The following is a 25,853-nucleotide window of genomic DNA, read 5'->3' as shown; positions in this document are numbered from 1 at the left end:
TATCTGACATGTCGTGTCGCTTTGTTCACCCTCCATTTTAGCAAGTGTCAACAAAGTAATGGAGAAAAAAACATCTCTTTATAAAATAAACCTATTTTTAACCATTGTGTCTGACTTTTTATCTTCATTGGTGTTGAGAAACGACGGCTTATCTGAGCATGAAGAGGGAATTTCTTTGAAAGACATCCTATATTCAAATGTGACAAAAAGATTTTATTGTAATTTTACAGATAACAGGGAAGAGTTCATAAAAAGTTTTCACTTTTCAGCTGATAAAAATGAAATATAGTGGATTTCCTCGCACAATAAACAATCAGACACCGCAACAGTACAAGAGAGCTGCACTTTATTGGACACACAATCACAGCAAGTTATGTACAAAAGAAGGCAGGTTCAACTGCCTGCTGTCTTCTCACGGGAAAAACACACACATTTCTCACAGAATATCATGGCATCCACACTGATAAATTAGTATCTCCAGTATCAGTAGGCTTTTAAATTTATATATCATTATATTATAGATCTATTTTCTGTATTATTTCTTGTTCTTATATCACACTACTCTACATATGGGAGGATCTCTCTGCTCCTTTGGGGCCGCGGTCAAGCGTTCGGCATCCTCTGCGCTCGCCACTCTGGGCCACTATCGTCACATCAACGCCACAGTAAGACTGAACATGCCTGCGTCACGGATACCAAAACGGCGTCTTGGTGTCGGAAAGCGTCAAACACACAACCACTTCTCTTTCTTCTCTCTTTCTTTCTCACTCTTTTGAGAAAAAAACATGTAGACAACATAGTTTTTGTTTTTTTTTTTTTAAATCAACTGCACCGTGCGATTGCTTGAGACTATACATGCATTGTTTTTCGTATATATCTTTGTACCCACCGTCATAGCTTATTCGTAGAACGTCTTCTTTTGGCTATAACAATTTGCTGGACTCTCCAGGAATGACTCGGCCTATTTACAAGTCAATTTTGCTCTTCTACTTTTTCCGATGCCAAGATTTTTTTAAACATCCACACAGTCATGTAAAAATCTCATATACATACTAGAATGTAGGGCTCATTGTTAAAAAAGGTACAATGGCGAAAGAAAAGATAAAACTTTAACTTCATACACCTCCACTTGTTTCCCTTATTCATCCTTCTGGGTGTTTTTTATTTATTTTTTACAACATTTAAAGTTTCGCTAAACTGCTACTTAAAGCCACTCAGTGCAACAGTTGGCATGTGTGCTTCCACATGTTGATCCGGAGCCTCTCGCCTTCCCAAACCTCCACATGCAAACGGTTAAAAGTTAAAGCCAAGTACTGAAGTCGAAGCGGCGGGGCCTCTGGAGGGCGCCGCACGCTGACCTTTCACAGTAGTCCCCATAATGTCCGCTTCCCACCGACTCCAACAGCACCGCCTGAATCGCACACACACACACACACACACACACGCGCACACACGCACGCATACACACACACAACGGGGTGGAACCCAAGAAACAACCGAGCACGGGTACGGGGAAAACTAACCGAAAGAGACAGTAGCAAAATAAAGCCCCCTACACACAGGCACTGGTCCCTTCGAGTAAGGAGGCAAAGGCGCAGACGAGCGGTTTCAGGGACGAGCTTCTCCGAAATCAAACTTACATAGAAATCAACTCAGGAAAAAACAAAAAACAAAACAAAAAACGAAAAACTCTAGGTTATATTACAGAGGTTAACCGCTATCTATACAGAGATTTTAAACAAATATAAAAATGTTCTGCATATGAATAAATAATCTCAGTGTGAAATGTATTATCTCTCTCCATGGATTAAAAAAGAAAACATCTGTACAAAATGGTCACTAAGATATAAAACAGAAGAGATGATGACATTTTACAGTATATAATTTGATCTAGGCCTATATATATCACATTATCTCCACAATTATAGTATCATACACAAACATCTTCACTTAGATATATTCATATATGTATATTTTTCTTCTATGTTTCACTTCAAGTTTGCATGAGTTGTTCTGATTGCCAGAGGCGTGTGTTCCACATGTCCTCCGAACCCCCGGCCACGTTCCAATCACAGCCCGCTAACACTCGTCTAGTTCAAAAAAAAAAAGAAAAGGAAAAAAAAAGGACTGAGAGTCAGTCAGGAGAACGTTGTCACGCAACTCTGGGAGGGTCTGGTCTCAGACGTGAGAGCAGCCGAGCGTGCACGCCGCCGCCTCCACCCCAAGACGCAAATGCGGCAACTTTAACCGGGGAGGGTTATGGATTGGAGAGTGGAACGGCATGAGTAAGTGAATTTCATTCATTTGACTTCACTCAATATGAAACCTGGGGCTTGGACCTGCTAGAGCCGCTGAGCACCCCGGGAGGAGGAGGAGGAGGAGGAGGAGGAGGAAGGGCGGGGGACATGAGGGGTTTTTAATTCACTGTTAGAGTGTTTAGTCAAATACCACTGCAGCCAGCTGACGCCCTCTGAATTTCAAGTGCTGTTTGTTTCGTTTTCCTGTGTTTAAAGAAAAAAAAAAAGGGGGGGGGGGGGCAGCAGATCGCAGCCTCTTCTTTGGGTGTAAGTGCTAAACTGTCATTGCTGCTGATCTGAAACGAGGAATGTAAGACGGGATTCAGTGGAGCAGGGCGGCTGGACAGGCACTACCAGGCACTGGGAGAAAACATACTTACAGACAAGGAAGGAGGATGTCAGAGGAAGAGAGCTCTGCCGTGGTCAAACTGCACTCACTGTAACAGAAACCCATCAAGCTCTGTCCTCGGATAACCTCAGCTGGGACTTTTTTTTTTTTTTTTTTTTTTTTTTAATTCTGAGAGTTCGGCCCACACCAAAGACAAAGCAAAGTGAAACGGGCTGAGAGAGAACAGCCGCTTAACGGCTCCCCGGCTGTCAAACCCGCCCTCTCATCTCTTTGGCTCTCTTTATATCACAGGCGCCGCGGATGGAGGCCGGCCCCAGTCAGAGCCGGCCTTATTAAAGCAGCCTTCAAACGCGTGTCTCCCGCAAACTAATCCCCCTCTTCTGCAGCCGCCTGCTCTCTGACACTGCCTGCACCCCCACTTCTTTTTTTTTCTTTTTTTTTGTGTCTTTCCCCCCCCTACACATTCTAATCTCAATGCCACAAAGGAATCGATTTCTCTTTTCTGGGATATTCATTTTTAACCGGTCAGTTGTCCCTCCCAGCAGGCAGCCCCGGGGCAAAAACACGCAGGACCACCGCTGAAAACAGGGGTTTTCAAAGTGTGCGAGCCCGAGACCTTCTGACAGATAGCTGCTTTCAATCTGAAATGTCTGGTATGGTTTGTATAAAATCAATAACTGATGTAGCTGCCTTACTTAAGCTTATTTGATCGCATACTGCTGCTTTGAATGCGTTTCTCCTTCTTCCGTTAAGTGTTTCAAACCGATCCAATAGTTCAGTTCAATTTTTGAACAAATCTTTATCTCATCCTGATCTAAACAGGTGATAAATGTTAGGAAAACACACTCCTCCTTCAGCTCAACACTTTGAAAACCGCTGTCTTAAAACAATCAGGCCAGTCCTCTGCTGTCACCGGGGAAACGGTTTCCACTCCTAAACTAACTGTTTCTGAGCGGAGGTAATACAATCAAAGCGCCATTTGTAGTGTGACGTGCCGGATGTTGAATATGAGTGGAATGTTTTCCTTTCTGTTGCTTCGGCTCAGAGCTTTGTGCTTGTCACGGTTAATCAGATTTGTAGTCCTGCGTCTGAGAGGGAGCTGTGCTTGCTGGGTTCGTCTCCGCTCGCCTCTCCTCTCCTCTCGGACCCTTCAGAAGCTTCCTGCGGAGTTGAAGTACGGGCCGATGAGCATCCCCCGTCTCTCAAACTCCACTCCCGTGTTTCATCAGCTCAACACGGCGAGAGATCATTTACAAACAAACAAAAAACCACCTTTCTCTCTGCAGGAGGTTCAAAGCACCTGTTCTGGTCAATATCGCATATTCTGCAATAGCTTTATCAGCGGTGCAACAATCGTGTCTCCAAACGAAGCGTCACACATGATTTCCTGAAATAAACAAATAGAAAAAGTGGAGCGTGTGCTGATTTAAATGTGTGTGCGCGCTTGAGTCTTTGGGATGAGTTCTGATGTTGTGCAGCCTGTGAGATGCTGCTGTGGAAACACCCTGATTGTCATAATTAACTCGTCTGGACACACACGCAGGAAACATTTGTACACAGTTTGTGTTTTCCCCTCCTGTTTGCGTGACCGTGCTTTCCTCGTGTTTTCAACTGTGCTGTTTACGGGCCGCTCTGTGTGCTTCTGGGAAAAAACCATCTCCACATTTTTCTATTCCAAAACTTCCTCTCATTGCTGCGGAGTTGCCGATTCGAGAATTTCACTGTGTGGAGGTGTGAATAAATATTAAAACAGGAGGTGGAATGGGAGCGGATTGAGGGGCAGAGGGATGAAGGGTGTAAACGCTTCACACAGCTCGTACAAACAGAGGGGAAAATATAGCACCAGTTCAGAGTTTAACACAGAGGTGATGTGAGAAAAAGCCACAAATGCCCTTTGAACACAAAGTACAGCTTGAAACCACAATCATCACCTCAGACTTCTTCTTCTTTTTTTTTTCTTGTTAGTATTTTCTCACACGCTGCCGAGTGATGCCGGTACGTGAGAGCAATATTATCCTGAACACACACAACTACTGGACTCACTTGGTGATTATTGCAGCTCTATTTTCTAGGATCAAAGTCACAGTCTAGATTTTTTATTCTTTTTTTTCTATGCCACTAACAAACTCACTGGGTGAGTGTTTTTTTTTTCTGTTTTTCGATATATGAGAACGGTGCTGTGGTTAAATACATCCAGACCACAGGAGGGGGGGGGGGGGCGGTTTGTGCTCTGTGTGTCTGGAGGACTGGCAGTAGGACTGTGTGGGAGGGGTGGATCCGGATCGGAAACCTGCGATGGAGAGTCTGCGGACCGGAGAGAGTCCGAGGATTGACGTGGAGAGAAATGTCCAACAGTCCCAGTGTGAGTGGAAATAATAAAAAAAAAAGAGATAAAAGTCGGACGTGTCCATGATGTGCGTCTCTCAGTGATCCGCCGGCGTCCTCGTCCTCCTCTCTCGTCGTTCACTCGCCACCACCGTGCTTACCGCTGTCCGGGCTACACCCGCCGGGTCGGAGGGGGAAGGAGCTGAGGGTGGTGGGGGAGGAGGGGGACAGGGAGGGTGTGGGCGTGGTGGGCGAGGAGGAGGCGGAGGAGGAGGTGGCGGTGGGAGTCGGCGAGGAGGACTGGCTGCTGGGCCGGGGCAGGGAGGAGGAAGAGGAGGCGGCGGCGGCGGCCCGCTGCTCACGGAGGAGGCGGTGGTGACGGAGGGCGGAGGACAGGAGCAAGGCCTCGGCGTTCAGGCCCGAGGCCGACAGGCTCACCAGGAGGGCTTTCGCTTGGCTTGAGGAGGCTGTCAGGGAGGGCATTGCCCCCTCCTTGGGGTACTTCCTCAGGCCAGGGGGGAAGGCCGCCGCAGGAGAGGCCGCTCGGCCTGATAAAATGCCCGTTTTGATACCCGACAGGTAAGGCTCTATACCGCCACCGGCGCTCTTGGTCCCAAAGGCCTTGAGGTGGAGCAGAGACACAGAGACGGGAGGGGGGGGCAGAGGGAGAGCGTGAAGAGATGACAGTGTCCTCAGGGGTCGGTCGGGGGGGCGGTGTGGGGGGGGGGGGGGGGGGGGGGGGGGATCATGAAAAACAATCTGACAAAACGTTGGCTGTCCTCTACAGCACCTTCCCTCGCCGTCACAGTCACGCACACACACGCTCGCACGCATCCACAAACACACACAGAGCAGCTCCAGAGTAAACAAAGGAGGCGTGACGGTATCTGACAAAGTAAAGGGACGAAATGGGTGTGTGTGCACGCGTGTGTGTGTGTGTGTGTGTGTGTGTGTCTGTAGTCACGGGAGCAGGAGGAGGCTGAAGAGGCTGGACACGGACAGGCCGCTCACTGCTGCGGGGGTACGGGTACGGGAGACGGGCAGGCCGGCGGGTGCAGGTTCACACGGGGTGACGGGGTGGGTGAGGGGAGGGGTGGAGGAGGACGAGGAGGAGGAGGAGGAGGAGGAGGAGGGGGAGGGAGAACAGAACAGAACAGAACAGGAGACAAACACAGGAGATTGTTATTCAGGTTGATGCCAGCATGTGTGCTGCACACCAGGACACATGGTGACCGAAACCCTGACGCCATTGACGAGGCCGTCGACCACCTCGATTTTGTTTTAATGATGCTCTCTCATTAAAAACGCAAAATGCTCCAATGGACGGACATGCCTTTAATCCCTCTGTGTAATACACACACCAGTCAGTAGATGGCACTGTCTCAACAGTGTGAGACTTGTGGGTAACACGTTGAACAACATGGATTTGTTCCTCTTTTGCTGAACAGACTGTTTGCAGCAAAATCCATTCACTGGTTTAAATACTTTCATGAAAACAGTACGGGCTGATAATCATAATCTGATGTGAAAAGCTAAAAAAAAAAAAAAAATCGGAAAAAAAGGGTCAAAGTTTTTAACTGCGGTTCCAAAAGTTTTACATGGTGTTTGTTCTGGGATTACGAGGATTAGTCCTGCATGGAGGGAAAGCAGGTGCGCATGCCTCGAACGCGGCGCTGCGAGCCTTCCACCTGGATACCGGGCTGCCGAGCGCAGCTCCTGCTCCTGCTTCAGGAACTCCTCTCACGCCTGGCCCACGTCTTTACTCTGCTCTGCGGGTGTGTGTGTGTGTGTGTGTGTGGGGGGGGGGGGGGACCGGCCTCTCCCCACCTCCTGACTTTAACCAGCCTATTTTGCCGCCAGAAGAGGCCAAATGGGAAATGGAAATGGTGTTCTGCGGCGTGAAAGTGATTCACATTGTCATGCCCTGCTTGATCTGTGCCAAAGCAAACGAGGAGAAATTGTGGCTTTGAACTGTCTGTTCTTATCCAGCACATTGATTCGAAGGATCCTCATGCCTCAAATGTTCTAATACCTTCGAGTGAAGCTTCAGTGAGCAGGCCACCGGGGGGACGGGGGCGCAGAGCGCCATCGGAAAGGCTCTGTTAATTTTAACACCCCGAATTAACACACATGGATAACACCGGAGCGCCGACATACAGCGAACCTGATGCCCCGCGTTATTACCGCCACTCCATCCACACAAGCTTTTTCCTGTTTGACGCTGAAAATGGGTGCAGATGATGTTACAGAGATCTTAACTTGTGGGCCGTTCTATGTTTGCATGTTCCTCCAGCGTGTCCCAAAAGTTTTATAAAGAATGATTAACTTGAAACTGCTGGTGCAAAACTCATGACCCACACCAAGACAAAACTCGGCGCCTGTTTAAGGCCTTTTTATGCTTGTTTAAGCAGCTTGCAGATGGCGGCGGGCATTTAATCTGTCCTCCAGCTGGTTTTTTTAAGACCTGTAAATGAACAGCAGTTGGCATGAACTGGTAAAAAAGTGGCACTGTGTGGATAACGCCGCTTGTGGCACAGATAGTTAAGACACACAGGTATTCAGATGGGGGGCAGCAGGGGCGGAGGGTGGGGGGGTGGATAGTAAGACCACTGGGAGACTCCGGAGCGCTGTGCTCCTTTCTCGGGTTTGTTCCCCCTGCTCAAAATGCCCCAGAAATGTCAAAATCATTTGGCTGGAGGAGACAAAAGAGAAGAGTCGAGAAACACCGAGGGGAGCTGGAAGGGGGGCGGGAGTGTGGGGCGGCACGGAGGAGAGGCTGAAGAGAAGAGACACCTTTACCTTCAGCTGAGAGGCCAGCGGAGAGGTCGTCCAAGGTGAGCATGTCTGATTGTCAGAACAACAGTGTGAGAGTCAATAGTGCAGATAAGCAAGGGGGCGACTCTGAAGGGTGAAATGAGGGTGAGAGGAAACACTCTGCTGGCTCGGCTCCATAATTTCAGGTGACAGCTCATTTCTGAAGGAGAGACGTCGGATGGCTGTGACTGTTTTGACACATTACGCTCAATTATGCCCTTCAAAGATAACCGACTCGCTTTTCAGGTGTCAACAATAGAAACATTTTAGTGGATATAATTAGCTCTTTTTTCTTTTTTTTTTAAATTCACAAATCACCTCCCGTGTCAGCGAGGGGTTAAAAAAAACACGCTGGGTGAGGCGAACGTGGAGTCGGCAAAAGTTCTTAATTAGCTCTTAGAGGCTGTATGCAAATCGGCCAGCCGCCTCCTTAATTTGATGAGATGAGCTGCAGATAATCAGCGTGTTTTCCAGCCCAGTCTGCGCTCAGCTGTTTCGCGAGTCTGAATTTCAAACGATCTCGCCGCGTCCGTCTGTAAGCTGAGTCTTCGGGATTTGGACTGTTTTTGGTGGCTAAAAGCTTCAGAAAACTTCACACGTAGCAGCTCGAGGACAGAAAAATGGGAAAAACACTCAACAATCAGCTTCATGGCTCCACTTCGGTTTGAAAACAGAAATTAAAATGTTTCTGTAGCTAGAGTGCCAAGTCCCGAGAGTCTCTGAGTTTCATGGCACAACACAAAGTTAGGAGAGCAAAAAAAAAAAAATGTGTCCTCTTAAAATTTCCTCCTTGGGTCGTTCTGACATTTTTGAAAGCTGCAAGTATCTCAACAACTGAATTGCCAGTAGAGTCACATAACTGTAGCGCTCACAAAAGTCAAATCCCTGACTGCTTTCCTTTGAATCGACCGACCTAGCCAGGGAAATAAAGGTGAAATAAAGTAAAATAAAATGAGTAAGTATAGGTTTTCTTTTTAAATTTAAATATTACTTTCAATATAACCTTCAATTATTACCTTTTAATAATCATTATTTCTAAGAAAATGAAGAATTTGAACAAAATACAAAGGATTTTGCAGTGAATGACCTGATGTTGGTGCCATATAATGTAAATTTATCATTTGCCACACATCATTAACAGTGTCTGCATGTGGGATTTAATAGCAAAAAAATGACACTTTATTTGTATTTACAAACTGAAAAATCTATAAATGACACCAATTTATTGTAACTAACATTGTTTATCATTTTGTGTTACATAACGGTATTTTGGTGCATTACTTTCCTATAATGACACATTTAATTTAATGCTGTCGCTTCGTCAGACAGCTCAGTCATCACCTCTCTCGTGTTCCCCTCCCTCTGAGGCTCATTATTCATTTTGACAAGTCTCCACTGTCACTTGTTTTTTTCTGTGTGAGGATGCTGTTCCACCTTCAGACAGCAGAGAAAACCAGCTGTAAGAAAAAAAAAGAAAACCCAACTACTTATGAGCTACAGGAACCATATGGAAAAGACATGTATCGTTAATGTGATTGAAATAACATTATGCCAACAGTTCTATCTGATTGACGTGAGGATGGGACTAATTTTAATTGAATAAATACATTTTTCTGCACTCAGAATGCATGAAGGTCTAAAATGTGTGCTCAGCACCGCCCTCTGCAGTGAGGCCGAGGTACCCCACTTCCTGTTTTTCACTGATACGCATTGAATAAGTAAGCTATTCTTTGGAATTATGATAATAAAAAGTCTAAAATAATTATATTGGAAACAAACAGTAAAAATAAAAAGTCACACTCCACAACCCATAGACTCAGGCCGGGTTATCTATAATTGCGCGATTTGAGGGGAGCTCAGCTCAGTGCAGCCTCGCCTCGCTTTTCTCCTCGCTACTCAAGCAGAAGATATGCAAATTTAACAGTTTGATGGTGAAAAATGATCTAAAATGATTACAAACCTTCATATAATGCATTTATAGCACACATCAGCACAAAACGATAAAATAATTTGATTTGTTTTAAAACCGTGCGTGATGAGCGAACGTTGACACCGACACTGCCGTAACAAGCGACTTATTAAAATGAAAAGAAAAAGAGCATTGGTGGGCTTTGAGGCCGCGGCAGTTTATTACACTGAAAGTGCTCGGCTTTCTAAACAATTGCTTTGCAAGTGCCTGTTATCACATCCCACCTCCAACTCCGGCAGAACAAAGGAGCTACTCGACCTGTCGAACGTTTTCAACACCTCTCAGCTCAAAAAAAAAAGAGTAATTAACAATTAAGTCTGTCACAGTTCATTCTCTCCTGGTTATGTCACGCAGCTTCTTTGTGCCCCGCTGTGTTACCCATCATGCAGCTGTCCCGCGCTTGCCTCTCCATGCCGCCCGGCAGCAGCTTCCCACACTCACAATTAGCTCCGAGTGTCCACTGTCCCTGCGAGGACTGAGCTTTTTCACGCACGCGGCGTCTTTTCACAATGACTTGTTGTTTTTTTTCATGGCGTTTCAGGACAAAAGGGACTGAGTGTCACACTGAAATAATGGGATTAATTTTGCTTTCATTACACGAGTGTAGGCACATCCACTCAGCCTGCAGAACTGAGGGAATGAGCGACACTGACATGGGGAGCGGGAAAGGGAGAGAAACGGGGCGGCATGCGTAAATTGCAGACTACACAAAGCGGAAAAAGGGAAAAGAGAGTCATAAAGAAGAGGGAAAGTGAAAGATTTCATGGTAGAAAGAGAACCGTCCTCTTCATATTGAATAATCGCTGATTGCCAGAGACTCGAGGGGCGATTATTACATGGCACTGCAGAGATTGCTCCCAATCTTCTCTCAGTCTGAGGCGACCAAAGCTTCATTACACCCCCATCTCTCAAATCTCCCTCCCTGCCTCATGCGTTCACTTCTCAGCAATCTCCAAGACTGAATTTGTGTCTGAATGCTCTGTCAAATTCTGGGGGTTATGGAGGTTTAGGTGCACTTCACTGCTTCGGTTATTTTTCAAATTACATTGACATTAAGCTTTCTTTCTTTTTTTTTCTTTTTTTTTTTTTGTCCCCCTCCTGCGCAAAAACCTTCTCGCAGTTTTGCTCGACTGACATGCTTCACCAGTTCAATTTCCTCGCCTCTGGAGGTCATCTAGCATCCTTATGTCCAATCTGTTGCCAGACTTTAAGGCATTTAAATGTGGGCAAATTAAAACTGGGAAAGGGTGCGGAGACCGCTCCTCGGTAATGTACGGTGACAAATGTACAGACAGGAGGCTTTAATAAAAAAGTTTTTGAAGATTAAACTCAGGCTCTTTGAGAGTTAACACCTGAGACTTAATAGAAGAAAATACAAGTGGATGAAAACACTCACTTTATCTAATGTGTGCGTTAAAAACTTGAGCACTAAGAAGTGTATAACTTTTTAATGGGTTTAGATGACAGTTAGCGTGAGACTTGAGAAACACTACCGAGGTAATTGCAGTTCTAATCCTGCATCGGTTTAACCCGCCTGACACCCAACTTTTTTTCCCAGGAGATCCTCCGCGCGCTCTGCAGAAGGTCCTTTGAATGCATTTCCACAATCCCACGATAACTGGACTGTCACAATAAAGCAACTCCGCCATCAAACAGGTTGTCATCGCTCGCCAAAAGTGGCTTTAAATGCGATCAATCGCTGCTGTCTGGACACAATACAGAGATGCGGCTACAGTAGCACTGAAAATATAGTTAACAGGCTTAATGAAATGTTTCATTTTAGTTTACAGAGGACTGATTTAAGTGCTTTTTTTTTTTTGGACAGCTCAGTGGTTGAAGAGCAAATCTGACACACACCACACGCTGTATTCACTCTGAAAGGTGAAAACCTCCTGTCCGACCGCCACGTCAAGATTCCTCAGCACCAGGTCAGTAGACAATAAAGTTTCTCACTAAACGGTCCTTTTTCCAGATGGTGTAACATAAAGTCACATTAAATACAACTAAAATGTTAAAATTAATGCATATTTTTAGTGTTGCTTCTCTTGCTTTGCAAACAAATTTAAGGATAGAATTAAGTTTGAAAACCACAGTTTGACTGCAAATCTGTGGGACAAGAGCCAAGTGAAAAAAAGAAGGTTTATTGATGCTCGATCTGGTGTTTAGAATTTGGCTGAAGCACATCAGATGTGTACAGAGACGGTGTTTTCAACAGTTTTACATCTAAAGAGACTCAGTCACATGTATTGACTCATTGCAGGCACTAATCCTGCCTCCATTCGCCCCAGTTTCCACGTGTAATCTAACGCAGAGGCCACCAGATGGAGCATGTTCTGACCCCAGACCAGGGGGAGCTGTAGTGAGCGTACCTGCTGCTGGCCCTGGATCTTCAGGCCGTCCTCTCGCTTGACACTTTTAGTCTTGTCTGTGCTGTTCTGCTGCAGGTGCTTCAGCTTGGAGGCAGCCGAGGAGGAGAGGGCCTTGCTAACGCTGGAGTTATTTCCTCCCTATAAGAGGACGATAAAGGAGAGAGGAAGAGAGGAGAAACTTAAGTATGAATCACACCTCGGACATGTCGTAGTACACGGTCACACATTTCATTTCATTGCCTTCGATTTACACCTCACACACACACACATCAACTCGGCGCAGAGTTTGATTCCTGCTAGCAAGCCTGCCACCCGAGACCAATGAGGTTTTTAAGATCTGAGCTTAGAGCTGGTGTAAAACTGAACTATCCACTTCACAGACTTTCGCCATCCATCAGCAGAACACGACAAAGAACAGAATATAGAAAGGCATCATCAAAACTGACGTTGCGTAGCCCAGCCTCGCTGCGGGATCCACCAGGCGGTGTGCTTAATGATCTTTCCCGCTGAGTTACTCCATCGACTGGCTGTAATACGCTCAAAAACAAAAACACGTTGGGTCAAACCGAGGCTCCCAAACGTCGGCTAAAGGCCAGACGATGCAGCCATTAAAGGTCACCAGGTTGGAAACTTCCTTCCTGCTAAGCTAATCTTTTCTTCCTGATGGGAAAGCAGAATTTTGAAATCCACACATAAAATATAGACTAAACTCCTTCCTTCGTGGATAAACCCTCATGCTAATGTGCTAATTAAAAGTGGAACTGAAAACCGGCTTGAAAGCAGATCGCCTGTCAGTGTGAATTTGGCGCCTGCGCCGGCAAACGTCGGACGAGACGGGGGGGAAGAGGGGTCGTGTTGAAATAACGAACGCGGTTGAAGTCGGGAGTGATGAAATAATGCGTGAACGCTCTGAAATCCTCCGCCGTGCCCAGGGGAGCACTTCCTGGCTCTACATCAGAGGGGGCTACAACTCACCATGACAATACGACTGTCAAGTGTTGCAGCCCGGCCCTGAGTGGGGAGCTACGTTTGGAGCAGCGGCGAGGACGGCGCCGAGCTGTCAAGACACCTCAGCGAAGCTGACACGGCGGCGCTGCAAGTCCTTCGATGATTATTAATCTTTTGTTGTGCTGCGGTCAGCTGGAGGTGAGTTGAAAGCAGAATGGTTGCAATATCTGGTAAGAGAGTTCAGCACACGCAAAAGTGTATTTGAAGTGACACTCGGCGCTGGTTTAAGACCCGGGGTGTCAAACCCGCTGTAGCTCCGGGGCCACATGCAGCTCGGTCTGATCGCAGCTGAGAAAGAGCAGTAAAAAGGGAGAGGAATCACCGAAAAACAGCAGACTAATATTGGCAAAAGCCTGTTGCTTCTTCTCTCTGGTTTTGTTCAACTCGCTAATTTGACTTCATTCGACTCACTTTTACTGCCGCATTACTAAGAGCTTTATTGACTAAAACAGCAAAACGCTGCGGCAGCTTGAGGATGAATACGGTCTACCAGTAAAACAAGTGCAGTTAGTTTCTTCTTTGTAGTTTTCACGCAATGTAAGTCCGTCCTGCGGGCCTCTGGCAGGGTTTTAGCTCACTGACGAACGGCTGTTGACGTACAGAACGAGCCTTCCTAGAGCGTACAGAGTAATTGATCTTTCTCAGGGAAGCTGGGGATCCATGGTAAAAGAAATGAACGAAGCGAACGATTTTTTCTAAAATCCAATTTTTTGATGTTTTAATTTTTACACATCAAAAAGTACAGTTCAACTTCAAAGTGACGTGAACTTAAATCATTTTTATACCTTAACAAAACCACAGAATCTCACTGTGTTTGATTCTCTTCCCACGGGAAGCTGCGCTACTTTCACAGGGGTCAATTTATTTCAACCTGCGCGGCAGAATTCGTCAGGTTTTATGCTGGATGTCTTTCGTGAAGCGTCCTGGATTTGAAACTGCGTCTCCGTCTACTTGAGATCAATACTTGACCCACCAAGTCCTATTTGCTTTTGCGAGCGAGCTGAAGGAAAAAGAGTTGATTTCAACGTTCGACAAAGATCTGAAGTGAGACCGCTTTAACAAGCAGAGAAAAGGAAATAAGCAGGAAAGTTGAGCGTGCATCATTTATGCATTTATTTCTGTACTGTGTGTAGAAGCCTGAAATTGCCACATCCACGTCGACATTAAACAGTTATTGGATCTGTGGAAAACCAGCATAGCAGCTCCAGCACGAATCACAGAAGAAGCATTTTGAAAGCAGGAAGTCTGTTGTCTGTCCCCTCTGCATGCTCCCAGTTTTAAAAACAATTTGATGTTGGTTTCAGCAGGGAGCAGACACCAGAAGACTGAAAGTGAAGTCCCAACAATCAGAAGAAGGAGAACAGAGCAAGGCGTCTCAGAGAAGGACTGCAGACAGGTGTGAGTAGAGAACCTGGGTCGACGCCGGGCTCAGGGAGGACGGTTTGGGTGGCACTGGCGGCTTCTTGGCGTCTGACGTCAGACTGTCACTGGTGGCTTCAGAGCTGAGGGGCTCTGTGGTGGGACTCCCACTGATCTCTATCAGGGTATTCTCCAGCTCTCGGATCGTCTCCTCCAGGCTGTCCAGCCTCCTGCAGGCGCTGCGTCGGACATCCTCTTCGCTTAATGGATGTTTCTCCACCTCGGGCTTCGTCTTCAGTGTCAGCACTTTGTCCCCCGTCTGGGCTCCCCTCCTCAGAGCCTCCACCAGACCGCCCTGCTGTCCCAGGTGATGGGACGGTTTAACTCTGGCCTTGGGAACAGGTCTGGATCTCTCCAGGAGGGACTGCAGCAGTTTGTAAGCCTCCCTGACAGTATTTGCCTCCTTGAACAGCACAAGGACAGGCCGGACACACAGCTGGGCCTCGGAGACTTCCCGTGTCTGAGGAAAGATGCTCAAAGTATGCAGGACTGCTCCAGTTGTCAGGAGCTCCTGAGTCTCACGGGGAGACACCGCCCGGATCTCCAGCTCCGTCAGCAGCAGCGCGATCTCCTGTTTGCATTCTGCAGCTGCACCGCACTTCTCCCGCTGAGGGGGGCTTCCTGAATGCTTCTCTCTGGAAACCGTAGCCCTGTAGACCACATTGGGGCCGGTGCGGTTTCGGGATGGACTCTCCTCCTCGGCATCGTTTGCTAAACCTTCGACAGGATCCTCAGAGGCGAAACCAGGCGAGCACTCTGTCAACACGATGTAGGGGACAGGAGACAAGTGCCTTTCCTATAATAAAGAAAGCACTAGAGGTTTAAATTAAAGCAAAATAAACTCTTCATAGCTGCAGCACTGCAAACTTCAAGTGAGATTAATGGTCACTGCATTAAAAGAAAAAAAAACCTTCCAAAATACCTCTTACACACTTAAACACACCACAGTAATATCAGAGTAAAGAACATTCACATTTCATGATTTTATGAAGGGAAGGTGGAATTTGGAAATAAGGAAATTACATTTTATATCTAAAGTGAAAAAATGTGTTCAATGAAATGACTTTACTCAAAAAAAAAACAAACAAAAAAAAAAAACAAGTGCTTCAGCCCTTTTGTGTGAAGTGTCAGGGCCGGGTCTACGCAGGTGCAAGAGGGGGCCTGGCCCTCAAATAAATGTTGTGCCACCTCAAACTAAATCCCCCAAAATATATTAGCACGAGCACACACCGCACCATCCTCGCTCCCACGCTACATATGTTGCCTCCTCCCGCATGCACATTTGTGCACCCCCATACACTTGATATGCCTCCCCTGAGACGAATGTCTGGCGACGGGTCTGCAGTGACCAACTGCTACTCTGCACGTCAATGGTGGATTGGCTGTTTCAGCACCATGGACAGCGCCTTGGAATCATCATGTAAGAGCGAACTACTGATATTCTGCATCACTATGGTGGATTGGCTATTTCAGCACCATGGGCAGCACCTTATTTTTATTGGTAAACAGCGACCCACTGTTAAACTTCACCACAGCAGTCAATTGGCTACATCAGCAGCATGGACAGCAAATTGGAATTCATCAATAAATAGAGACCCATTGTTAATCTTTACCAAAACGGTGGATTGGCATTTTCAGTACCATGGACAGTGCCTTAGAGTCCTCATGAAAGAATGACCCACTAACATTCTACACCACAAAATTGGATTAGCTATTTCAGCACCATGGACAGTGCCTTGGATTTTTACTGATACAGTGACCAACTGATAGTCTGCACCACAATGGTGGGTTGGCTATTTCAGCACCATGGGCAGCACCTCTTAATCATCATGAAACAGCGAATTACTGATATTGTGCACCACAATGGTGGATTGGCTATTTCAGCACTATGGATAGCGCCTTTGATTTATCTGTAAACAGTGACTTAATATTAATCATTACCACAACAGTCAATTGGCTATATCAGCACCATGGACAGCAAATTAGAATTCATCAATGAATCAAGACTGACAATTAATCTTTACCAAAACGGTGGGTTTGGGTATTTCAGAACCATGGAGAGTGTCGGGGATTTTTAATGATACTGTGACCAACTGATACTCTGCACCACAATGGTTGGTTGGCCATTTCAGCACCATGGACAGTGCCAAGGATTTTTAACGATACTGTGACCAACTGTTACTCTGCACCACAATGGTGGGTTGGCTATTTCAGCACTATGGAAAGCGCCTTAGATTGATCTGTAAACAGAGACATAATAATGATTTTTACCACAACACTCAATTGGCTATATCAGAACAATGGACAGTGACTTGGAACTCTTCAATGAACAGAGACCCACTGTTGATCTAAATCAAAACAGTGGATTGGCTATTTCACCACGATGGACAGCGCCTTGGAATAATCATGAGAGAGTGACCTACTGACATTCTGCACCACAACAGTCAATTGGCTATATCAGCACCATGGACAGCAAACTGGAATTCATCAATGAATCGAAACTGACAATTAATCTTTACCAAATCTGTGGTTTGGCTATTTCAGCCCCATGGACAGCGCCTTGAAAACAGTTTGAAAGAGTGAACTACTGATATTCTGCACCACAATGGTAGATTAGCTATTTCAACAGCATGGGCATCGCCTTCGATTTTTAATGATACAGAGACCAATTGCTACTCTGCACGTCAATGGCAGATTGGCTATTTCAGCAGCATGGACAGCGCCTTGGCTTTACTGGTAAACAGCAGCCCACTGTTAAACTTCACCACACCAGTCAATTGGCTATATCAGCAGCATGGACAGCAAACTGGAATTCATCAATGAATCGAAACTGACAATTAATCTTTACCAAATCTGTGGTTTGGCTATTTCAGCCCCATGGACAGCGCCTTGAAAACAGTTTGAAAGAGTGAACTACTGATATTCTGCACCACAATGGTAGATTAGCTATTTCAACAGCATGGGCATCGCCTTCGATTTTTAATGATACAGAGACCAATTGCTACTCTGCACGTCAATGGCAGATTGGCTATTTCAGCAGCATGGACAGCGCCTTGGCTTTACTGGTAAACAGCAGCCCACTGTTAAACTTCACCACACCAGTCAATTGGCTATATCAGCAGCATGGACAGCAATTGGAATTCGTCAATGAAGAAAGACCCACTGTTAATCTTTACCAAAACGGTGGGTTTGGGTATTTCAGCACCATGGACAGTGCTGACGATTTTTAATGATACTGCGACCAACTGATACTCTGTACCACAATGGTAGGTTGGCTATTTCAGCACCATGGAAGTCACTTGGGATTTATCTGTAAACAGAGACTTAATATCAATCTTTACCACAACACTCAATTGGCTATATATCAGCACCATGGACAGCAAATTGGAATTCATCAATGAATCGAGACTGACAATTAAAGGGATACTTCAACATTTAGGCAAATTGGCCCATTTTGCACTTTAGATTTGGTGGTGGACACGTTATAATCCGCACATTCACTACGCTATGAAATATTAATGCAAAAATTACCAGATTGAGTTGTTTTTGCAATTGCTAAGATGGAACTACTTATTAAATATGGCATCTGGGCGTAGTGATTTCAAAAGAAAAGGTAATTCCCAGTATTTGCTTCAATGTCATAACGCTACAATATTATTTGTTGGTGTTCCACAGCGTAGTGAATGTGCGGATTATAACATGTCCACTAAAGTGTTTTGGGGGTTGTTGGATTGTGTATTTGATGAGTTTGACGAGGGGAAGCAAAAATACCACCCACTTCCATTATGTCCATTGCGAAGCCCTCCTCCACTCACCACAGAATAAACACTAGCTCGCCCTCACAAAAAACAGTAAGTATGCTGTTCAAAATGACTAAGGAATTGCGCTAAATGGGCCAATTTGCCAAACTGTTGAAGTATCCCTTTAATCTTTACCAAATCCGTGGTTTGGCTATTTCAGCACCATGAACAGCGCCTTGAAAACATTTTGAAAGAGTGAACTACTGATATTGTGCAGCAAAACGGTGGATTAGTTATTTAAACAGCATGGACAGCGCCTTCAGTTTTTAATGATACAGTGACCCAGGGCCGGGCCTATGCAGGGACAAGAGGGGGCCTGGCCCCCTCAAATAAATGTTGTTCCCCTTCAAACTATATCCCCCCTGCTGAACGCACATTTGTTTCCCCCCCATACACACGATGTGGCCTCCCTGAGACGAATGTCTGGCGACGGGTCTGTGAAGTGTTTAAGCAAGAATTTGTGGATTTGTATCAAGAGGTTTTATCACTGCAGCTCATCTGATGCCGAAAAATGTCTGAATTATTTGTCCAAAAACCAGATAAATTCTTCACTTGCAGGATAACTGATACAATAAAACAGATCAAACAAACACTGGAGGAGACATGATTCTTAAATCAGTGAGGAAGCCAACTAGTAACCTAACTAGTCACCTAACTAACTAGTGGTGAGGTTGAATTGTCAGTTTTAGGTGAGCTACTTCCTCCAGGCTGTTTCTTGGGTCATTTTTCTGTCTATAGCCTGCAAAACTCCACTGAAATTATTTAACAGCGTAAACATTTCACTGACAGATTTTTTTTCCTCTTTCCGTCGAAGTCACAGTAACTGAATTAAATTACCTGAAAGGTTATAAAAGCCTTGCTGCTCTTGCTCACAAGCTTAGGATGTAGCCTGCGCTTTTCTGAAGGTCCTTTTTCCAGCTTCTGAAGTTAATAATACTACTTTTTTTGAATCTTCACCTACTTTTGTGTCGAACTGTGACTCAAAATGACAGAGTTTTAACCTCAAAAGCTTCAAGTGTGGTAGTTTTGCACATAAACTGTTTTCTTGGGGATTGTATATACAATAATTTCAGCCTTACAATGACTTTAAATCATGTTTATTAAACCGTGTTTGATAAAATTGCCGACATATTTTTTGGTTCCTGATTTTAAAAGCACACCGTATGTGTGGAGTGAGAGGGGAGGTTCACAAACGGTCAAAAATTTTAAGATCAAAACACAAAAACCTTCCAACATTCCAAATGTGACTGTCGACTCTTTGTCCCATCAAGTTTTAAGCGACCCATCTCAGCGAGGCCCAAGCAGCGATCAGGGTCCATCTGTGTGGCTGTGATCTGTGAGCCCTGGGTGATGATGTGTGTGACTGAGCAGTGTGTGATCTTCGGGCTCCCCCACTGCCAGGGGCAGGCCGACATATGGCACCTGCTGCCTCAACATGTGTTCATGACGGCGGTGAGCATATCTGCACACGCCTTGTGTTTGCGAGGACACAAACACCGGGCGTACTGTGGACCGAACAAATGATAGAACCGCAAAAATTCCACCCTCTTGTGGAAAACAAGAGACTATTCAGCACATCATCACAACAAGTTATAATGAGTTATGATTGTTTACCTCCGATTCGGTAGAGATTTTGTCCTCGTCTCTGTCCTCCTTCTGGTCGGAGGCCAGGGTCGGGGGCGTGGATGCGGGACGGGGGTTTTCGGACACAGTTCTCCTCAGTTTTACGTGAGGTTTCTGAACATCTGTCTCCTCAGATTCAGATTTCTGTCACCACAAAGAAACACAAGAGGCTGCGGACTCAGTCTTAGATATTAGCTGTCATGATCATCTGTTTACACGGAGAGGTTATCAGATCAGACGTGCAAACGATGAACGACTCCTACCTTTATACTTTTCCCGGGGATGAGCGGCTCCCCGCTGCGAGTGGTCAGCCCCGGAGAGGAGGGGAAGCTGCGTCGAGGGGGTGGAGGTGGAGGAGATTTGGAGGGTTTCTCCGTGCGATACCGAGGTACTGTCAGCTCATCTGGAAAAAAAAAAAAAAAAAAAAAAAAATCAAAACATCTCCAGACATATTCATGCTGACAGTTTGAAGGAGGCTTGGATTTGATCTGACAGGCGTCAAGAGCTCTGAAGGCCGTCTCTCACCGGAGCCTCGTCTGGATCCTCCCTCTTTCCCAGAAAGCTTGTGCTGCGGCTTGCTGGCGCGGTGCTCCAACGTCGCTGACCCGCTCTGCGGGGTCTGGGTGGCTGGAGTGTTGGAGGAGGGCTTGATCTGCTTGGCAGCGAAATCCAGATCTGGAATGGCCTTCATGAGCTCTGCCTGGGTCTCCTCCAGCAGCCGGTTGATGTCCTGGGCGCTGTACTGAGTCAGACTGGCCCTCTTCTCCTCCCAGTCCCGCTCTGCTGCCTGCGACGGCAAGACGTGAGCGGAAACACTTCAGAGACGAACCACTACTGCGGGGTCATTAGTACTGGTGATACAGATCGCAGTCAAGGGAGTGGAAATTTGTACACTGATCCAGTTTTCTGAATTTTGAGTTTAAAAATAGCAATATTTATAAAATAGCATAGTGTTACTCTGGGCTTGAGCTGAGCGAGAGGACCACTGAGTGTTCAGGTGGATGTTATTCCCTCATTATTTCATTTACAAAGAAGAAAAAGGGTTCTTTCTATTTACTGATGACGGCTGACAAAAGCAACAGGGTGAGAATTGAAGAGTTTCAGGAAATATCACCTAAAACTCGGCCTGGTTTCACATGGACAATAACACAATGCACCATGGGAAAACCAGCTTAAGAAGAGAAATGTTCTCTAATGACAAAGCCCTTGACAAAACTTGAATAGAAAATGAGCCCGAAACAGCAGGAACTCAAGTAGAGGAGTTTACGGCAGTGAAGCTTCAGACACTCACTGACGGCACAGGATTAACAAATAAATATTAAGATTTAAAATTTCATCCATGATTACTTTGTCCAGTTATGCTTGGTCCTCTCAAAATGTGGAAGCCACATATAAAACATGCCTTTGTCTGTACAGCATTAAACAAATTTAGATGTATAAACTCTCATATGAAAGCACAGACATTTTGGTCGTTTCATTTCAAAATCACTGGAAAAGTTGATTAGAAGAAGAAACAATCCAGAAAAAATGGCTTCTCTGCATCCTATTCATCGTGGGATTTGAACTGGCAAACCTCTAGGCCATCTTGTAAATACTATTTACTCAGCTGTCAGTTCACTGAAATCAGATGTTAGAATCACATCCACTGCTACAGGTGTGTGAAATAAGCGCTTTGACACTATTTCTATAAACAGTAAACGAATGGGTCACTGCGTAGCGGTGCCACAGTGTGTAGAAGCTTCACAGCCGGCCTCCACGGCCGAGCAGCTGCATACAAAGACGCACATCGCCGAGCGCAACGCAAAGTGTTGGATCGCCACTGAACTCTAGAACAGAGGAGAGCTGTTCTCCGGAGGGACCAATCACGCCTCGCGATCTGATGGAGGAGTCTGGTTCTGAGAGCTGCCAGGAGAGCGGTACTTGTCTTACCGCATTGTACCGAGTGTGGAGTTTACTGGAGTGGGGATTAAGAGGAGTTGGACTCGGCTCCTTAGTTCCAGTGAAAGAAACTCTGAAGAAATTTTCTATTTTCTGCTCCCTACGTTGTTTGTTGATGAATATATGTTTTCAAGCTTTATATATTGAAATATTGTATATTTTGAAATGGGAACAAGACTGAATTCTTTTACAACCACAAACAGCAGCACTGCTCCTCACCAGTCGCACTTCCACAGACAGCGCCTTGTCGGCGGCGGCGCGGCGCTCCAGCTCCTCCAGGGCTTTGCCCTTGTGGGGAACAGGAGGGTGATTGTCCTTGTGCGGGCCGGACGGATTCGCGCGGCCGAGGCTGGCGTGGGGGCTCCAGTTGGACAGGCTGTTTCCTCCCCCGAGGTCGTTGATGGTGAGCGGCGGGCTGGTGGGCATGTCGAAGTCGGAAAACTTTCGCAAGTCCTCGTTGTGCTTTGACGAAGGATTAGAGAAGTCCTCCTGCTTCTTCCACACCCCCTCGTTGGCTTGTCTGGCAGGACGTGGAGGAACGGAGTCAGTAATCGACTCACTGAAGTGTGACACAAACTAAAACATGAATTATACATGGCGCGAAGGGAAAACAAACGCTGGCAAATGTCAAAAAAAAAAAAAGAAAAAAGAAAAAAAAAGCACCGAAGGGCAAAAACTTCCACTTCTGTTCAATGAATTCTTCAACTTCAAACCAAGATGAGAGGAAAACATATTTGATGAGCTTTTTTTTTTTTTTTTTTTTTTTTAATCTGTGTGATTAATTAAACCAGAGAGTGAGGTAGTTTTTGGGCGTAAGGCCGATTAGGAGATAGATGATAGAGTGCTGAAGGGCGAATTTTCGTCCAAGCCCACACTCACCATAAATTAAAAAGCCTTTATTCGAGTGATTAAAAAGGAGGCTTTTATCAGGGTGTCACCCAATCGTGCCATTTATTAACAATAATATTAGCGGCTTGAAAACACACTCGAGGAGTGTTTTCTAGCTTGCATATTATGAATTTGATTCATCGGAGCTCTGGCTGACACACCATAATGTTAGTGGGTGAAAATGTCTGAAATGGCGCTACACAAAGAAAAGGATGTCATACTTGCGCATGGTGGCGAGGGTGTCGGTTATACTCTTGCAGCGTTTCAACAGGGCGTCCAGTCTGTGCGGCTCCTCTTTGAGGAACTTGACGGCCTCCACCTCCACCCGGAGCACCACCCGCATCTTGCTCTGCAGGCCCGGGAACTGATCTGCGGCAGAGAAGCCGAGGAGTCAGGAGGGCAGCGAGGCAGATGGCTGAGGAGCGCATCGACTCGAAGCGCTCCGCGGTAGTCGGAGATTACCTTTCTGAAATGGTGTAACTGGTCAGGGAGTTCATTAAGACAACGGGCAATCTGAACCTGATTAAATGTTGCAGAGTGGCTGCGGGTGACTAAAAGGTAATCAGTGTTTAGTGAGTAATTAGGGCATTAAAAAGTCTCTGCCAGAGTGAAGGACCGCTTTCTGTTTACCGACACAATGCAAAGCGCCGTGAGAGGGACTCACTCTTCAGCTCGGTGAGCGTTTCTCCCAGCTTCCTCAGAACGGTGGCCTTCTCCTCCAGCTCCTGCACGGTCACCAGCTTGTGGTTGACAGACGACTCCTTCTGGATCTCTTCCACGGACTTCTCCAGGTCGCTGGGACGGAACAGACAGAAGGCTGAACACCCGGGATTTCGCCGCCGCGCGAACATTTTCACGGCGTGCTTATCGCAGAAAACGACGGCGTTCCAGCCTCAGTCAGGCGTCTGCCAATAAACTGTCCCTCAATCCGCTGGCACCCGGATCAACAGTTCTGGACAGCTGAACCGGAGGAGTGTGTACTAATAATAATAAAAAAAAGTTTCACTTTCTTAAGCAGAGATTTTTAGAAAATCTAGAAACACTGCTCAGAGTGACATTGAGGAACCGAGATCCAGGACTTGTTCCCACATACGAGACTGAAGAGACGTATCTGACTGTACGATCTTAAGGTAGCTCCCTGCTCTCGTCACTTTAATTAGCTGCTGGGCAGTTTCACACCTCAGATCTTAATAAGCATCTCGCGCTACGCCGGGCTTAATTACTGAAACAATCTCATCCCACAACTGTGTCACCCTGTAAGTCATCTAATTGTAAGACGGATACGCAGCGTCACGTCTACAGCTGTTATTTAATATGCTCTAAAACGTATAAAAGATAACTCTTATAAGATAAATCCAATACATAATCCAAACATCGTTTACACTGATTAGCAACAGCATTGACATTTAAGTGAGCGGGTCGAGTCAGCACGGCTGATTATCTCTTCAACTGGACGGACGAGGCGGCGGCGGACATTCTGCTCTGAAGCCGGTGCTTCAGGGTTTGAGTGACTTTGACAAGAGGTGAGATGTGATGTCTAGACGGCTGGGTCAGCGCCGCCGCCGCCGCCGCTGTCGAGGGCAGCTGCTGGAGTGCCGCGGTCGGAGGAGAGAACTTAAAACTGATGACGAAGCCACTGGCGGCGAAGACTCACCCATGCAAGTGAGGATGATGGCTGGTCTGTGGTCGTACGCGCACACACACACGTATGCTAATATACACACACACATAATGGGGTTTTTTTTTTTCCATGTATGCAGTCATGCATGCGCAAAACTTTTCACATACACAAGGTATATTCTGGATTTTGAAAGTCACAGGTTGCACACAACAATGAAACATTCAAGAGTTTCAGCCATCGTGCTAAATTATAGAGTAGATTAAAAAATAATTAAAGCAACACTCAAATAGGAAGCGATTTGTAAATGTGCAAAGGTATTAATTTTTGTAATCACATGGATTAAAGTGTGAGTTCACATGCTGGCGTGTTTTTTCAGGTATTATGGAGTAAAGCAGCCCACGTCAATGACTAGTTTTTCTGTTCTCTGCATATTTTTATGAATACTAATTAAAAAAATCACACAGAGGGCATTGATAACTATGTGTTGTAATAACATCAGATATTTTTTCCTTTTTTACATAACACATAAGCAGAGTGTGTTATTTATTAATATGTGATAGTGGGAATTCAATAGATCTGGACTTCTTCATCACTTCCGTTCAAATACGTTGTGATTTAACGTGACTGTGTATCTTCTAAATAAGTGAAGAGAATCGATCAGCGTCGTCCTGAATCTTACTGCAGCTGCTGGATGATCAGCTCCTCCTCGTTGAGGTACTTGAGCCTCTCCTCCTCCACCAGGAGACGCTGTCTCTGCAGAGGATCCTCCTGCTTCCTCAGGGCGTCCGCCACGCGCACGTTGAGCTCCGCTTCTGTCCGTTTGAGAAGAGTTCGCACTGAATCCTGGTTCTCCATCTGCACACGCGCACACACGCACACACACGCACAGTTGGACATCAGAGAAGAAACACACACAAGCTACTTCTTTGCAGGGCTGGTTCTAAGCTCACCACTGGCCATTAAAATCACAAAATGTTCCATTTTAACAACAGAAAACTCAGGAGAGAGCTGGAGTCGTGAGGCATAAACACAAATAAACACAAAGACTGGCTTTGCCCTGTCCTTGACTTATTATTTTACAGTACAACCTTCACTCTGCACAGGCTTTCAGCCAATTTCAGCCTTCATGCTGTTGTGAACAGCGCGTTCTTGCAAAGCACCGCGAGATGCGGCGAGTCGCTCCGCAGTGTCTGTGGCATGTGCATACATTATTTCTGCAAACACACAAAGCTGGAGATGCCCCAAGGAAAAATGAAGGATGTCCATGGCAGAGGCACTGAGCGTGAACCCGGCCGGCGCTCGCGCTTACACTGTTATGAAAGGAATATTATACGGGACTCATGCATGTAATACAACTCCCCGAGATGAAATCACCTGGTAAGAAAGAAATATTAATAATTTATCAGCCTTATGTTCTAGGAAGCGAAGCAAGT

The 25,853-nt window shown here is 45.9% G+C and overlaps 2 protein-coding genes across 3 annotated transcripts in view; both read right to left on the bottom strand.

Moving 5' to 3' along the window:
* Positions 1-5,109: 5,109 nt before the first annotated feature.
* LOC115386664 (putative protein TPRXL) lies at positions 5,110-5,679 on the bottom strand (the record flags this gene model as incomplete). Its single annotated transcript, XM_030089076.1, has 1 exon — positions 5,110-5,679. A coding segment is annotated over one exon (570 nt), but the record flags the coding sequence as incomplete, so codon positions are not given.
* A 168-nt stretch (positions 5,680-5,847) lies between these two features.
* srcin1a (SRC kinase signaling inhibitor 1a) overlaps positions 5,848-25,853 on the bottom strand; it is a 107,886-nt gene continuing 87,880 nt past the window's right edge. The window contains exons 13-22 of one of the 2 annotated variants that reach the window (XM_030089495.1): positions 25,100-25,275; positions 23,464-23,594; positions 23,021-23,168; positions 22,131-22,431; positions 20,499-20,760; positions 20,237-20,376; positions 19,965-20,117; positions 14,543-15,346; positions 12,124-12,261; positions 5,848-5,984 (exon numbers count right to left, since the gene is read on the bottom strand). In XM_030089495.1, coding sequence (XP_029945355.1) covers positions 5,979-5,984; positions 12,124-12,261; positions 14,543-15,346; positions 19,965-20,117; positions 20,237-20,376; positions 20,499-20,760; positions 22,131-22,431; positions 23,021-23,168; positions 23,464-23,594; positions 25,100-25,275 — 2,259 coding nt within the window. In that variant the 3' untranslated portion in view covers positions 5,848-5,978. The remainder of the gene's footprint in view (positions 5,985-12,123; positions 12,262-14,542; positions 15,347-19,964; positions 20,118-20,236; positions 20,377-20,498; positions 20,761-22,130; positions 22,432-23,020; positions 23,169-23,463; positions 23,595-25,099; positions 25,276-25,853) is intronic. The other variant, XM_030089496.1, reaches the window with a different exon arrangement.

Source organism: Salarias fasciatus, chromosome 4 (genome assembly GCF_902148845.1).
Source record: "Salarias fasciatus chromosome 4, fSalaFa1.1, whole genome shotgun sequence".
Lineage (NCBI taxonomy): Eukaryota > Metazoa > Chordata > Actinopteri > Blenniiformes > Blenniidae > Salarias > Salarias fasciatus.
This window is presented reverse-complemented; position numbering and strand designations above follow the sequence as displayed.